The 17,048-nt window shown below is 39.7% G+C and overlaps 1 protein-coding gene across 1 annotated transcript in view; it reads right to left on the reverse strand.

Moving 5' to 3' along the window:
- The window catches only part of atad2.S (ATPase family, AAA domain containing 2 S homeolog), a 49,835-nt gene extending 32,843 nt beyond the window's left edge, over positions 1 to 16,992 (reverse strand). The window contains exons 1-11 of the mRNA XM_041568001.1: positions 16,598 to 16,992; positions 10,794 to 10,945; positions 9,326 to 9,378; positions 8,497 to 8,665; positions 7,357 to 7,456; positions 7,161 to 7,251; positions 6,549 to 6,692; positions 5,329 to 5,449; positions 2,987 to 3,091; positions 1,692 to 1,800; positions 1,148 to 1,263 (exon numbers count right to left, since the gene is read on the reverse strand). Coding sequence (XP_041423935.1) covers positions 1,148 to 1,263; positions 1,692 to 1,800; positions 2,987 to 3,091; positions 5,329 to 5,449; positions 6,549 to 6,692; positions 7,161 to 7,251; positions 7,357 to 7,456; positions 8,497 to 8,665; positions 9,326 to 9,378; positions 10,794 to 10,945; positions 16,598 to 16,783 — 1,346 coding nt within the window. The 5' untranslated portion in view covers positions 16,784 to 16,992. The remainder of the gene's footprint in view (positions 1 to 1,147; positions 1,264 to 1,691; positions 1,801 to 2,986; positions 3,092 to 5,328; positions 5,450 to 6,548; positions 6,693 to 7,160; positions 7,252 to 7,356; positions 7,457 to 8,496; positions 8,666 to 9,325; positions 9,379 to 10,793; positions 10,946 to 16,597) is intronic.
- Between the last annotated feature and the right edge of the window lie 56 nt (positions 16,993 to 17,048).

Genomic DNA, 17,048 nt, shown 5'->3' on the forward strand with positions numbered 1-17,048 from the left:
GGCGGAACGGAGTAGCTATATGAGCTACTCCCTGCAGGAATTTGCGTATTGCATCTTCATTTGCCAGCCTATGTTGGAACAGGACCGACAGGGCAGACACCTGGACCTTGAGTGAGGTGATCTTCAGACCCAATTGTAATCCGGGCTGGAGGAATGACAACACTCTAGTAATGTCAAGCTCAGAGAAGGTAAGTTCAGCTGCTCTGCACCAGTTGGAGTAGGTGCACCACACTCTATGGTATGATATGGAAGAGGATGAGTGCTTTGAGCATGGTTGGAATGACGTCCTCTGCTAGTCCCCTACTCCGCCAGATGGATGCCTCAACAGCCTGGGGGTGCTGTGGGAATAGGAGCACTTGTCACCTACACAATGCAGTCGCATGAGGGCCTCCCCCAGGCATAAACCCGGAGGTAAAATATGCCACTTACCCCCTCACATTGGCCAGACCATCTGCTGTGTACTCAGCGCAGGGATTTGTCTGGATGGTCGGTATAGCCTGAATGGCTAGGTTCTGACCCCTGCTGGTCCACTCGTAGGGGGTTAGCCAACATAAAAAAAGTTGGGTATCCATCCTCCTGGGAGCAGGACACTTGTAAAACTGAATATGGTGTACAGTGTGGGGGGGGGGGGGTTAAGCCTGCTCTGGCACGCACCCTTAATTTAAATATCAAGTGTCCTGCCTCTGGAGAATGGCGCTTAACCCCATCGTTCCCTGTGTCCCCCTTGAGACGGCAGAGAAAACTGTTCTGTGAGTTTGTAATTGATCCTCAGCATTCAGCTCAGATTCAAAAGCAACAGTTATGGCCCATGTATCCTAAGTCACTGATTGGTTACTGCCTGGTAATCAATCATCGGAAACCAAGAGAGCTGAAAAGCAGGAAGTAGTGTTCTGTTAGATTACATTTTTGGCTAACTATATTAGAAACATTTTTTATTTTGCACAGCCTATTGAACCAGTTTTTATTTTTATACTGAACAAATCCTTTAAAGACCAATTAAAAGCAGATGAAACCATAACACATTAGGTAAAATGCTTACATAGCGCAAAACATGCAATAAAGTATTCCAAAATCTGAATTAAATAATTTCTGCAAATAATGCTATTTGTTATTTTACATTCTTCATAGAATCCTAGAAGACACCCACCGTGGAGGTTGTATCTTAAATCTTTCAAATATTTCAGGGTAAAGTAAAGGGAAAACCACCATCTCTTTGAGAGCAGCAATATGTTTGGAAAGTCCCCCAACACTACTGAATCTGACCTATAAGGCAGAAAAACAAAGTGGCATAATACAAGACTTAATACAATTGTATTTACAAGGACCACGTCTAAGAACGTATGCATTTTTGGTAAAGGACGGCGCAGTTGAAGAATGAGGGTACAACTAGAGGGTGGCACTGGGCAAGCAACAAAATATAGCATTTTCATCATGGAAAAGCAGCAGATTGCAAAGGCTGTTTCAGCCAGCTAAAACTTACAGAAAGTGTTCTCTGAAAATCTGTTCTACTGCACATGCACATGGCAAAGCCAGGGTGTACTTTTATATGCAGAATCAGTTGATCTGTAAAGGGAGTAGGAGCAAATCCAGAATTTATCGAGCTCTTTGGCTAGAACAGGTTCCGAACAAGGGATTCAGGCAGCAGGAAGTGATGTCAAAGTGCATAAATGTATTCAAAACTGATAACTTACAGTTGTATCTATTTGCATTGGATCCACATCCGCAAGGCTTGCTCCTATTTTCATTCTGTCTTTGTGAATTCCCTTCAGATCATCTCTTTGCAGATTAAGAGGTAAGCACCTTTGAGTGTTTAAGGAAAAACAATTAAAGGAAAACTATACCCTCAAACAACGTAGGTCTCTATAAAAAGATATTGCATAAAACAGCTCATATGTAAAACTCTGCTTCATCATTTTTATAATATACTTTTTTATTAGTATGTGCCTTGGGTTATCATATATAGAAATTTGCCATTTAAAAAAATAAGGGCCGCCCCCTGGGATCGTAGGCTTCACGGTGCACACAACCAAACCATACATGTTAGGTCAGATGAGCCAATTAACAGACAGCGTTCTGCCCTTTGCTTCCACACGTCTTCCTGTTACAGTTGTAGTATTTCTGGTCAGGTGATCTGAGGCAGCACCGAGACATCACAAAATGGTGGTTCAAGGCAAGAGACGTAAAAGGGCAATATTTACTTAAATATATATTCCAGTTTGCCAAGATACTTAAATATGTCACTTAATTTGATAAAAACTGTTGCTCAAGTATTCATTTTCGGGGTATAGTTTTCCTTTAAAATAAGTGTCACATTTCCAAACTAGGGATTTAATTGTCAGACTACAACTGGGACTACCTGAGAGAGCAAAGAACAGGGCTATTAAAAAGTCTAGGTGGGGTGGAAAAACATAAGTCATTTAAATAGCTACAGCCAGGAGGAGCTTATTTCAAACATATGCCAGTAGTTCCAGGCCCTTGGATGTCCACAAGACCCCTATTTAAACAGGGACAAGTGGGGAAAACTGGGTATTAATTAGCTGGGACATTGTCATGAGTCCCAACACTCTTTGGGTGTACCAAGAAAGCACTGTCTAGTTACAAAACACCAATACAACTGTAGGCAGAAGAGGGCATATTGCATGGCCTGGAAAAAAAAAAAGTCTGCTGGCAAACAGATATGGGGCACAAGAAAGGCAGCTAGATAGAACAGAGGGGCTGCACATATATGCAGATAGGAGACAGGGTAATGTTCCTGCTGATCACCTCTTCCCCTATTTAGGAAGCAGGGGGCAAGATTTAAGTAAAAGGAGCCCAAATAGGGAAGTGGAAGACTGAAATAAGTGGCTGTTAGTGAGTAGTAAGGAGGCAGAATGCAAACGAAAATGTTCAGTTTGATCAAATATTCTGTAGGGAATGAAGATCTGGCCCATCCCAAGGCATGCAAAGGAGAAATGCGCATGGCATGAAAAACAAACTTCAGTTTTACCTGCTAACAGCTTTGTTGAGGCTCCGATTCATACGCCTCTCAAAATGTTGCTCGTCATCTGATGAAGAGGATGTAGAATCACTACTATGGATGGCATGCCTTCTCCTAAAGGGAGAAAAACATTTACTACAAAAAAGGTTTAAAACTTAATTAGTTGCTGAATTGTGCGTTAACACAGTGGAAAAAAAGCCAAAGTACCTGTATAATTGCAGTTGCCAACTTTTTAAATAATTATATACAGTCATATGAAAGAGTTTGGGAACCCCTCTTAATTATTTGGAGTTTCATTGATCATTGGCTGAGCTTTTCAAAGTAGCAACTTCCTTTTAATATATAACATGCCTTATGGAAACAGTAGAATTCAGCAGTGACATCAAGTTTACTGGATTAAGAGAAAATATACAATATGCATCATAACAAAATTAGAAAGGTGCATAAATGTGGGCACCCCAACAGAGATATTACATCAATACTTAGTTGAGCTCCTTTTGCAAATGCAACAGCCTCTAGACGCCTCCTATAGCCTTTGATGAGTGTCTGGATTCTGGATGGCGGTATTTTTGCCCATTCGTCCATACAAAATCTCTCCAGATCAGTTAAATTTGATGGCTGCCGAGCATGGACAGTCTGCTTCAAATCATTCCATAGATTTTTCATGATATTCAAGTCAGGGGACTGTGACGGCCATTCCAGAACATTGTACTTCTCCCTCTACATAAATGCCTTTGTAGTTTAGGGCCATTGTCTTGTTGGAATATCCAACCCCTGCATAACTTCAACTTTGTGACCGATACTTTAAACATTATCCTGAAGAATTTGTTGATACTGGGTTGAATTCATCCGACCCTCAACTTTAACAAGGGCCCCAGTCCCTGAACTAGCCCCACAGCCCCCCAGCATGATGGAACCTCCACCGAATTTGTTAGTAGGAAGCAGGTGTTTTTCTCGAAATGAGGTGTTCATCTTCTGCCATGCAAAGCACTTTTTGACCAAATAACTAAATTTTAAGTCTCATCAGTCTAAAGCATTTTGTTCCAAAATGACTGTGGCTTGTCTAAATGAGCTTTTGCATACAACAAGTGACTGTTTGTAGCGTGAGTGCAGAAAGGGCTTCTTTCTCATCCCCCTGCCATACAGATGTTTTGTGTAAATTGTACTTAATTGTAGAAGAATGCCCAGATACACCATCTGCAGCAAGATGTTCTTGGCGGTCTTTGGGTTGTCTGTAACCATTCTCACAATCCTCCGCATATGCTGCTCCTGTATTTTTCTTGGCCTGCCAGACTTGGGTTTTACAGCAACTGTGGCCTTCCATTTCCTGATTACATTCCTTACAGTTGAAACTGACAGTTTAAACCTCCGAGATGGCTTTTTATAGCCTTCCCCTAAACCATGATACTGAACAATCTTTGTTTTCAGATCTTTTGAGAGTTGCTTTGAGAATCCCAGGCTGTCACTCTTCAGAGGAGAGTCAAACAGAAGCACAACTTGCAATTGGTCACCTTAAATACCTTTACTCATAATTGGACACACCTGCCTATGAAGTTCAAGGCTTAACGAGCTAATCCAACCAATTTGGTGTTGGCAGTAATTAGTATTGTGTAGTTACATGCATTCAAATTAGCAAAATTACAAGGGTAGCCACAGTACTTCCTGGGAAATGAAAGACATACAACTGTTTTGTCTTTTTTGTTGAACATGGAGACAATTATTATGCAGGCTGAGAGGGGTTTCCAAACGTTTTCATATGCCTATTGCACACCTGGATAATCTATAATTTATTAATTAAGGTACTTTGGGGTAACTCAGCTAGCACAAGGACATTTTCTGAAGGGGTTAGAAAAGGTATGAGAAACCAACATCAAATCAAATCCTTCATATTTCCTCAATAACTTTGGAGTCAAAAAGTTTAATAGCGTGTTACTGATTAGTCTGTCTTATGTCTGATATAATGCCTAGATGTGGATATTGTTATAATGAAACATGCTTGGTCTTTCTAGCCTGACAACGAATTGATGTGGTGAAAAATACCCAGATCGTCAAAACAGGAGCCCTCTTCCAGACTGTCATGACGGGGGGGAAAGGGGGTTGAAGAGTACACTAAAAACATTAACCGGATAATCAGGGCTTGGACTAGTGAATCGTCCTATATGGCAGTTAAAGTTATAACAAGGCTTATGAAGTTTCTTGCAGATAATGTAGTTTATAAACTTTAAAATATTCTAGACCGAAAAAAAAGTTTTAGGAAACATTTTAGAGCTCACATGTGGTTAAAGAAGCAGACTGGCAAATTACAATGCTACACAGGCTGAGAGCACAAAAATAAAAAAATCTTTAAATACCTATTGAGGCGCCTTTTGCAGTAAGGACTTCTTGGCCCAGCTGAATTAAAGCGACGATACCTTCTTGTTGGAGAAGCAGAGCCATCATAAAACATACCACGCTTCTTATGGCTCCTGGGTTCTGAAGTAAAGGAAAAAAAAAAAATCTTAAATAGCTTATAACAACTGTACCAAAACATCAAAGGCAGTACCAAAAAATGGTTTAAAAAGGATAAAGCAGTATTTATTTTAATTTCTGTTCAGACCATGTTACTAAACTTCCATGCTGTAATTTATTGAACTGTTCATTTGCTAGGGTCAGTGACCCTTGCTTGTAAACCACTGCGAGTTATGCAGCAAACCAGAGCTGCAGAGCACCTACATGAAAATGTGTCTATTAGTTATAAAGGGAAAAGAAGATAGATTAGTGGTATTGTGTTACTTAAAAGTGAACTAAAGCTTAACTAAAGAAGTAGACTAGACATGGTGTACATAATATTTTGGGTTTCTGTACCAGCGCAAGACAACCACAGCTCAAAGATGCCCCAGTAGCTCCCCATCTTCTTTTCTGCTGATTCAATGCACATGCTCTGTGCTGCTGTCACTTACTGAGCTTAGGGACCCACTCACAATATACAGTGAACATAAAATAGAAATGTCACAATATAAGGCTGATTAGTAATTAATACAGATAATTACTACATGGCAGCACAGAAACCAGTGCAATTAGCATCAGAATTTAATAATCAGCCCTGTAGCATCAGCTTATATTACAGATAAACCACATTTTCTGCTTGATGATTTGCAACGACCCCTAAGCTTAGCTTCTCACAGCTGCTCAGAGCCCACTGAGCATGCGAGTGTTGCACTTTCCAAGATGGTGACCCCCTGTGTCAAGTCTGATATTTGCTGCTATTGAGAAGTTGAAAATTTAGGCTGGTGCAATTAAGTTCAGTATGTAAAATATGGCATTTTTAGGGTTTAGTATTCCTTTAAATCGTCTACCAATCTTAGCTCCTTAAACTTGTAGGCTGGTGGAAAGCCTGAAAAGTGCCTCCAAAGAATGAGCATGTTCTATGACATTTCAGATGGCATTCTATTTTGTGTATACCTGTACTCTAAATTAAGAAGCACTCAAGTTTACCATTACCTTGTTTTCTTACACCAAAAATTGATGAATGCAATCCTTATCCAAATGCCATTTAAGATAAGTTTCAGCTCATAACACATTATTCAGATACCTGCTAAGGGAGCCTGGTAGGGCACAACAGTTTTCCTCTGCCGCAATTCATAACGTTTTTGGTTATCTTCTTCTCCATCTTCATCCTCCTCATCTTCATCCTCCTCTTCCTCATCTTCTTGCTCTTCACCTTCTTCAGAAGATTCTATAAGAATGGATACACTGGTTCTGCAAACTGCTGCATGTGGGTTAATACACACACACACACACACACACACACACACACACACACACAACTGTAGTAACAAGTCTCCTATTCCACTAGTCCAAAATACTGCAGCTTTATTAGCCCTTTGTTAAGCTTTGGCTTTACAATTTCATTCAGCTTTACATGGGGGAATATGACAAAATACTACCTTCAAATGTAATATTACAAAACCAGCTAAGCTTGGATGGGTCAGGTTAAAGTTTTGGAACACTTCACAAGTCTCCCTATACTGTTGCAACAAAGGAATACCTGAACCTTCCATATCTAGACTATTCACCATGTGCTACTGATGAGAGACTACACATTAATGGAAAAATCTATTCATGTGGAAAGATACACTGCAGATGTTATGTGACCTATGCCAACAGCAGACTTAAAGGATAAGACATAGGAATTACCCCTTACCTCCACTTTCCTCTTGATTATCTGTGGTTTCCTCATCCAATTGTGCAGCACCACGTTTTTCCTTCACCAGTGAATACATGTCAATGCTCTCCTGAAGGGGCAGAGGGATTAGAGTCAATAGTGAATCAAGGAAACATTTACACACAATAAATCCGTTTACTACAAAACGTAACTTTAGATTTATATAAACACATACTTCAGTGTCATTGAAGACTGTGAGATCATCAAGCTCCCGAAGACGCCGGCGCCGCATTTTCTTCATGTGGTCCATCTTTTGCAGAACAGCTTCTGCTGTACTGTAATAAAGTGTTTACAATAATTGTGAGCTTCACAGATGCCATTTAAAAATTTACACTAAAACAAGCAGTGGGAAGCTAATCTTAGGCGAAAAAAAAGCCTTGAACAGCACAAGCTTTATGAAAATCAGACAACTACTGCTGCAATATATATATTATTTCAGGGGCCTTCAAGTCCTTAAAGGAGAATTCAACCCGTAATAAAAAAAGAAAAAAACCCTACCCCCCCTACTCTGGGTAGACCCCTGGGTAGACCCCCACTCCCTCTTCCCCCCCAGCCTACATGCCACCTGGGCAAATGCCCCTAATTCTTTACTTACCCCTCCATGCAGATTCTGGTCACGGGAGTTCACGGGCGCCATCTTCATTCTTTGGTCTCTTTCTCGGCTTGCGCAGTTGGAGTTAATTTCCGGCCCCAAACCAGTGCGCACGCACCGAACGCCACGAAAATTTTTGAAAATTTTCGTGACTTTTGCGGCATGTGTAGTTGTTCCGGACCGGAAACTTACTCCACCTGCGCATGTGCCAAAAATGCCATCAACACACGAAGATTACCAGAGAAGAAGAAGAAGATGGCTGCCTTGAGCTCCCAAGGCCAGAATATGCACAGGGGCGAGTAAAAAATTAGGGGCATTTGCCCGGGGGGTGGTTTTTTTTTTTTAAACTAAGGGTTGAATTCTCCTTTAAATCAAGCTGAAAGTGAAAAAATATACAAAACCATGTCAGAGGTGATTGTGGACAACTGACCCCCCCCATTCCCTGTGCTCTTCATCTATTTAAAAGTTTTACCTTAGAAAAGTTATAAGTCATAAAAGCTTGTTAAACCAGTCACTTCAAAACGTGCACAAATACAAAAAATTGGACACCTTAAACATGTGATGTACAGTGTTAAGAGGTTAAGACGTGATACAGAATAAGGTTACAGTTTACACAAGAACTATGCGATGTGCCCTTCATGAATATTTCTGATTAAATAAATTTCAGTTTGCGTGGAACAAGGCAATACATGTTAGTATTTTGTGAAAACTGTTCTAACTTACTTTGTTATGAGTTTATCAAACAGAACAGACTGATTAGTGGTGCTGTAAAGGCTTCTCCTGATCCTTCCACTCCGGCGAACTTCCACATCTCCATTCACTTGATGGGCAGCAGTCTTTTCAGGGTTTCTTGTTCTCCTCGAAGTTTCACAGGCAGAGGTTACTATTTCTTCTATTACAGAAAGATGAGACTTTTCAGTTAATTGTATATTAAAAGATAAATGTGTTGAGTTACCTGAAAACCTTATATTGACAACTGGCCAGAAATTTGCATTGATCTCACAAGTGGATCCATACATTTCAAAACGAACCAAAAATCTGAAACACCGGAAATTGACCAGTCTTTTTGTATGAAAAGAAAAATGTGCTGCTTTGATCACTTCTATCTATAACAAATATATATGAAATTCCCCTTAGATAATTATGCCTACATGAATGAAGCCTACATTTCAGTTTTACCAATGCAGGGCAACAGTATATTTTCATTCCTTTAAATCCACTCATTTTTGGTGTTACTGTTCCTTTAATATCAGATCAGAGAGCAATCATACTTATCAGGCTCTGTGGAAAACCTTGGCCAAAGACCAAAATGGATTATGGATGCAGCTCACATTGTCAAATACCTGCTAGGATAAATATCCACATATTTGCGACCTGGCCAAACTAGGTGATCTTGCGGTGCTTAACCAGCAAGCAAATAGTAAGACCAGCTGAATACATCTGTGCAATTTATATATGACCAGATAACTAGAGAAGGGAAATTGCAAAAGAATTGGCCTTTGTGCAGCCATATTTGAAAAGAGAAAAAAAAATACACACGGATGATCAGTACCTCCATTGCAGTTCCCATTGATGCTTGCATCGGCTTCTTGCTTTGCTACCCTTCTAAAAGAAAAAAAAAAATTATCACTGCTTGAAATTCGTAAAATCTGTTTTAAGTGTGATGAATTCTCTTGGAAAATTCATTAGTCTAGCCCTAGCAAGTCTCAAAAACACACACAAACTTGAAATTCATATTTTTAAGAAACCTATATAACGAAAGCAAAGGACCATACAGAGAAGCTGCAATCCAAGGCTACATAAGCCCAGCTGTTATGGCACCTGAAAGGTGGGCTGTAAAGTGCAATAAATAACAAAGTACAGCCATTATCAGTTACAAGAACTGATATTTTGTAAGCAACTCCTTAACGGGTTGTTCACCTTTAAATTAACATTTTAGTATAATGTAGGGAGTGATGTTCTGAGACAATTTGTAATTGGTTTTAATTTTTTATTATTTGTAGTTTGAGTTATTTAACATTTTATTAAGCAGCTCTCCAGTTTGCAATTTCTGCAATCGGGTTGCTAGGATCCAAATTACCTTAGCAACAATGCATTGATTTGAATAAGAGACTGGGATATAAATAGGAAAGGCCTGAATAGAAAGATGAGGAATAAAAAGCAATAACAATATATTTGTATGCTTACAGAGCATTTGTTTTTAGATGGGGTCAGTGCCCCCGTTTGAAAGCTGGAAAGAGTCAGAAGAAGAAGACAAACTATAAGAAAGAAAAAATGAAGACTAACTGAAAAGTTTATTAAAAATAGCCATTCTGAATTATACAAAAGGGTAACTTAAAGGTGAACCACCCTTTTAATGCACTTTCAGCTAAGGCAACAATGAACAAAATAAGTCTTGAAAACTAAATGTAGAAAAATTAAATGTATTGTTAATTTATTTTTTAAGAAATCTGGTGTAATTTTAGGTACCATTCCAAGGATTATTAGATGCTTGTATGTGTGGCACATTTTTGAGTGTACAAAAAAACCACACAGGTGGACACAAGGACAGTTTAAGAAAGTATTGCAAATATCCATTTGTATGGATGCTGGGTTTTCATCTGGAGGGGTTGAACTTGATGGACTTTGTCTTTTTTCAACCCAATTTAACTATGTAACTATGTAGGTCGGGCCCCATAAACAGGCCAATAAGCTGCTGACTATTGCTAATTCTTACCATGTATGTTTAAGAAATAGGTGTGTGGCCACATTGCCTTCTTTGTGCAACTGAAGCCAAATGTAACTGAATATATATGGTATTGAATAAGTATGTGAAACGTAAGTATCATGCATACTCGTTTCAAGGTAGCACTAGACCCAGAGCCTAACCGGATTTCTTAATTATCAAAGACTGAACTGTAAGATAGCACAGAAAATCAGACATTATAAAAAGGTAAGAAAAAAAATATATACATTTGAAACCAGATTATTATAATCCATTATCCTCACATCGTATTAAACACAGAATACATAAACATTACCTTGTTAGCCTCCTGACTTCACGTTTATCATCATTCATTTCATTGGTTTTATCCAGGCTTTTATCTGAGCTGTTCTGAAGGTCTTCAAATTTACGCTTTCTTAAAGCTCTCTGACTATGGCTACCGACACCCTCATTTTCAGAAAAGGGACCCTAACAAATGAAAAATTGGTTAAAGGGATACGATCATGGGGAAGAAATTTAAAAATGCACCAGTGCTGCTCCAGAAGAATTCTGCACTGAAATCAGTTTCTCAAAAGAGCAAGCAGATTTTTTTATATTTAATTTTGAAATCTGACATGGGGCTAGACATATTGTCAGTTTCCCAGCTGCCCCCAGTCATGTGACTTGTGCTCTGATAAACTTCAGTCACTCTTTACTGCAAGTTGGAGTGATATCACCCCCTCCCTTCCCCCCCAGCAGCCTAACAACAGAACAATGGGAAGGTAACCAGATAGCAGCTCCCTATCAAAATAACCGCTCCCTGGCAGATATAAGAACAACACTCAATAGTAAAATCCAGGTTCCACTGAGACACATTCAGTTACATTGAGTAGGAACAACTGCCAGAAAGCAGGGGGCCACATGGGACATAACTGTTCAGTGAGTTTGCAATTGATCCTCATCATTCAGCTCAGATTCAAAAGCAACAGTTATGACCCATGTGCCCCCCCCCTCAAGTTTCTGATTGGTTACTGCCTGGTAACCAATCAGTGGAAACCAAGAGAGCTGAAAAGCAGGAAGTAGTGTTCTGGCTATTATGTTACACATCCAGTCACTCCAGCCTTTATACATTACATTTTGGCTAACTAACTATATTAGATACATTTTTTATGTTACACAGCCTATGTACCAAGTTTTTATTTTTACACTAAACAATTCCTTTAAACAGAGCAGTTATAAGTAAAACAACAAGATTTTCTAGAAGGTGCACAGATAAACCATATTGCATATTATTCAATTCCATAGTGAAACATGAAATTTAAGGTTTAAAATGAGAGATATATATATATATATATATATATATATATATATATATATATATATATATATATATATATATATATATATATATATATATATATATATATATATATATATATATATATATATATATACACAGTCATATTGAAAAGTTTGGGAACCCCTCTCAGCCTGCATAATAATTTACTCCTCTTTCAACAAAAAAAAGATAACAGAGTTATGTCTCATTTCCCAGGAACATCTGAGTACTTGGGTGTTTTCTGAACAAAGATTTATTTTTAGTGAAGCAGTATTCAGTTGTATAATATTAAATCAAATGTGAAAAACTGGCTGTGCAAAAATGTTGGTACCCTTGTAATTTTGCCAATTTGAATGCATGTAACTGCTCAATTCGGATTACTGGCAACCCCAAATTGGTTGGATTAGCTCGTTAAGCCTTGAACTTCATAGGCAGGTGTCCAATCATGAGAAAATATATTTAAGGTGGCCAATTGCAAGTTGTGCTTCTGTTTGACTCTCCTCTGAAGAGGATGGGATCATCAAAGCAATGCTTAAAAGATCTTAAAACAAAGATTGTTCAGTGTCATGGTTTCAGGGGGGAGGCTACAAAAAGCTCTGAGGTTTAAACTGTCAGTTTCAATTATAAGGAATGTAATCAGAAATGAAAGGCCACAGGCACAGTTGCTGTAAAACCCAAGTCTGGCAGGTCAAGAAAAATACAGGAGCGGCATATGCGGAGGATTGTGAGAATGGTTACAGACAACCCAAAGATCAGCTCCAAAGACCTGCAAGAACATCTTGCTGCAGATGGTGTATCTGTACATCGTTCTACAATTCAGCACAATTTGCACAAAGAACATCTGTATGGCAGGGGGATGAGAAAGAAGCCCTTTCTGAACTCACGCCACAAACAGAGTCACTTGTTGTATGCAAAAGCTCATTTATACAAGCCACAGTCATTTAGGAACAAAGTGCTTTGGACTGACAAGACAAAAAAACTTTATTTGGTCATAACAAAAAGCTCTTTGAATGGAAGAATAATAACACCACATTCCAAGAAAAACACCTGCTACCTACGGTCAAATTTGGTGGAGGTTCCATCATGCTGGGGGGCTGTGTGGCAAGTTCAGGGACTGGGGCCCTTGTTAAAGTCGAGGGTCGGATGAATTCAACCCAGTATCAACAAATTCTTCAGGATAATGTTCAAGCATCAGTCACAAAGTTGAAGTTACGCTGCAGGGGTTGGATATTCCAACAAGACAATGACCCTAAACACACTTGGAAATCTACAAAGACATTTATGCAGAGGGAGAAGTACAATATTCTGGAATGGCCGTCACAGTCCCCTGACTTGAATATCATGGAAAATCTATAGGATGATTTGAAGCAGACTGTCCATGCTCGGCAGCCATCAAATTTAACTGGAGAGATTTTGTATGAGCAAATGGTCAAAAATAGCCACATCCAGAATCCAGACACTCATCAAAGGCTATAGGAGGCATCTAGAGGCTGTTACATTTGCAAAAGGAACTCAACGAAGTATTGATGTAATATCTCGGTTTAATTTAGTTATGATGCATATTGCATATTTTCTGTTAATCCAATAAACTTTATGTCACTGCTGAAATACTACTGTTTCCATAAGGCATGTTATATATTAAAAGGAAGTTGCTACTTTGAAAGCTGAGCGAATGATAAACAAAATTCCAAAGAATTAAGAGGGCTTCCCTAACTTTTTCATATGACTGTGCCATTTCATGTACACTTATGTCCATGAGTATAAAGTGTTAACACATCCTAGACGTTCCGCTGATCATTTTCTCTAATACACATTGCAATGAACCTAGATTAAAGTATGCCATTGGCAGAAAATAGTTGTTTCCTGCTGCTCACATATACATTTGGATAGAAATGTCCAGAGAGACACAGTATACCAGAAGTCCATTAAAGGGGATGTTCACCTTCCAAATACTTTTTTCAGTTCAGTTGTTTTCAGATTGATCCCCAGAAAAAAACACTTTTTTCAATTACTTACAACTCAATTATTTTTTTTTTTATTGTTTTTCCAAAATCTAAGTTTAAAGTTAAATACTTCAATCTGTGGTGTTCTAGCAGCTCAGTAATTCAGGTGCAGACTCTAAACTGTTACAATTTTGCAACATTTAGTTGATACATTTCTCAGCAGCATCTCTGGAATATTAAAGGGATCGTATCATCGGAAAACATGTTTTTTTTCAAAACACATCAGTTAATAGTGCTGCTCCAGCAGAATTCTGCACTGAAATCCATTTCTCAAAAGAGCAAACAGATTTTTTTATATTCAATTTTGAAATCTGACACGGGGCTAGACATTTTGTCAATTTCCCAGCTGCCCCTGGTCATGTGACTCGTGCCTGCACTTTAGGAGAGAAAAGCTTTCTGGCAGGCTGCTGTTTTCCTTCTCAATGTAACTGAATGTGTCTCAGTGGGACATGGGTTTTTACTATCGAGTGTTTTTAGATCTACCAGGCAGCTGTTATCTTGTGTTAGGGATCTGATATATGGTTACCTTCCCATTGTTCTTTTGTTTCGCTGCTGGGGAGGAAAGGGAGGGGTGATATCACTTTTATCAGAGCACAAGTCTTATGACTTGAGGCAGCTGGGAAATTGACAATATGTCTAGCCCCATGTCAGATTTCAAAATTGAATATAAAAAAAAATCTGTTTGCTCTTTTGATAAATGGATTTCAGTGCAGAATTCTGCTGGAGCAGCACTACTAACTGATTCATTTTGAAAAAAATGTTTTTTCCCTTGACAGTATCCCTTTAGCAACTATTGTATCAATTCTAACAGCTGCCTGTAATGAAACCCAGAGATTCTGCTCAGCAGGGACAAACATAAGAAATGTATTAACTAAAAGTATCCATTTAGAAGTTTACAAGGTCGGCGACATCCCCTCCTAGAGCTGCTTCAAAAGGTGAAGAATTAGACTTTACACTTATTAGAAACACTGTCACACATAGAAAATGCAAAGTAATTGGAAAAAGTCATTATTTCTGGTGATCTATCTGAAAACAACTAGCTGTTTGAAGGTGAACAACCCCTTTGAGATGATGTGCCAACTTCTACAACTTGGTGAGTAAAGGGAGAACTATCGCAAAAATGAAAATGTTATATAAACTTCAGCATACTGAAATAAGAGGTTTTCTAAATATAATCAATTAAAAATTATGTATTCATTTCTAAATAATCAAGTTTATCTTCACCATTCCTCTCTCAGTATCTGTTTCTCTTAAATCCAATAGATCTTATGGGGGGGGGGCTTCTTTCACCTGGAAGTTGTATTGGTAGACGTATTGGAAGATGTATTAGAGCTCACTATTAAAATCACCAGACATCATGTCTCTCTACATGCAGAATTTGTGCAAAAGGCAGTTATTTTGTTAGATTTTGTTTGTACAGCAATCAGTTATTTGAGTGAGCTCTAATTCATCTGCTAGGAAAGGAGCCCCCTATAAGATATATTGGATCTAACTGTCAATGAATATCTGACACCCAACTGCTGCATGAAGACAGAATGAAGAGAAACAGATGCTGAGAGAGAAATAGTGAAGATAAACTTGATTATTTCAGAAACGGCACAGAATTTTTAATTGATTGTATTTAGAAAGTTTCTTATTTCAGTATGATGAAGATTATATTACATTTTTGCGATAAGTTTGCCTTTAAAGGAAAACTAAAACCTAAAGTTAAAAAAACCCTACCTCTTGCGCCGGCTATAATGAAAAGTCGCCTATGGCATGGCACACGCGGTACTTCGTATTCCGAAGTCGCCCTAAGTTTCCTCGTGAGGCATGCCATAGGTGACTTTTCATTATAGCCAGTGCAAGACAGAGGGAAGGCGATTGGGGAGATTATTCGCCACCAAAGAAGAGGTGATTAGTCGCAGGGCAACTAAATCTCCCCAAATCGCCAGGTGTGCCCTGACCCTTAAGGGTTAGGGCACACAGGGAGATTCAGGAAGATTAGTCGCCCGGTGACAAATCACCTCTTCTTCAGGGCGACTAATCTCCCCGAACTGCTGTCCTGCAGGTTAGAATGAAGATCGCTGGTGAGATGGCACTCTGAGCGCTTAGTTTTCTGAATTCGTCCGAAGTTGCCTCACAAGGTAACTTCGGACGACTTTGGAAAACAAATCGATCAGAGTGCCATTCCGCCGGCGATTTTCATTCTAACTGGCGGGACGGCAGTAAGGGGAGATTAGTCGCCCCCAAAGAAGAGGAGACCGACGCCGGGCGACTAATCTCCCCAAATCACGTGCGTCTCTGCCCATAAAAGCCATGGGGCTGTAGCGATTGGAAAAAGGGAGCCAATAACCTTGTGGTCCAGGGGGTCCGTCTATGCAGGGGGTGGGGGATAAAGGGGCTCCCCTAAAGCTTTGGAGAAGGGGAGTTTGAAGATCTTGTTTCGCTGTTGGGCCTTTTGGCCGAGTGATGAAGAGAAGGGACCAGTTTTGTTTCTTTTTTTATGGCTGCTCCATTTTGTTTTTTGCTGTGTGACACTTGAAGCCCTTTGCTCAGGAATGAAGATAGAAACATATAAATAAAGAGAGGATCACATGTTTGAATCAATTACTGGAGGGCTGACAGGTGTAAATTCAGAAGAGAAAGTGCTCATTTACATGAATAGACGTCCACTGGGCATTATCTGAGTTCCTTTAAGGTCCCCTGTGTTGTTGGGGGTACAAGGACACAAAGTAACACGAGATGTTCAGCCCCATAATAACACAGTGAACGCGAGTAATAAAGACACACAGCGGCCCTCCAGCTCCCATTACTTACTTCTGCAGTCTCGGCCGTGCTGTTAAGGCCGGGGCTTCTCCGAGACCTCCGTTTACCCAACTCTGGGGACTCCTTCTGTGGTTCTAGGCAGAGAAACTCGGAGCTGGAATCGAGCAGAGACTCGTTGTCCCGGTAAGACGTCGCAGGGCCATTCGATGACCCCGCAGCGCTCCGAAGCAGCACCATGTCCGCTCCCGCCGCAGATTACAACCCCAACAAACGTATAGACCAGACGGAAGAACGATTCCAAATTCTGGCGCCACAAAACTTCCACAAGCTGACGCCAACCCGCTCACCCGGATCGTATCCCTCCGCCGGACGTTCAAACTATGGTTTTCGATCGCCTGCACTGAAACCCATCAATCAGTCAGTCAATGCAGCTATCACGCTCTATTGTTACAAACTGTCCTACACACACGTCCATCGGCGGTTCTGCAACACGTCGCTTGAG

Source organism: Xenopus laevis, chromosome 6S, assembly GCF_017654675.1.
Source record: "Xenopus laevis strain J_2021 chromosome 6S, Xenopus_laevis_v10.1, whole genome shotgun sequence".
NCBI classification, from domain to species: domain Eukaryota; kingdom Metazoa; phylum Chordata; class Amphibia; order Anura; family Pipidae; genus Xenopus; species Xenopus laevis.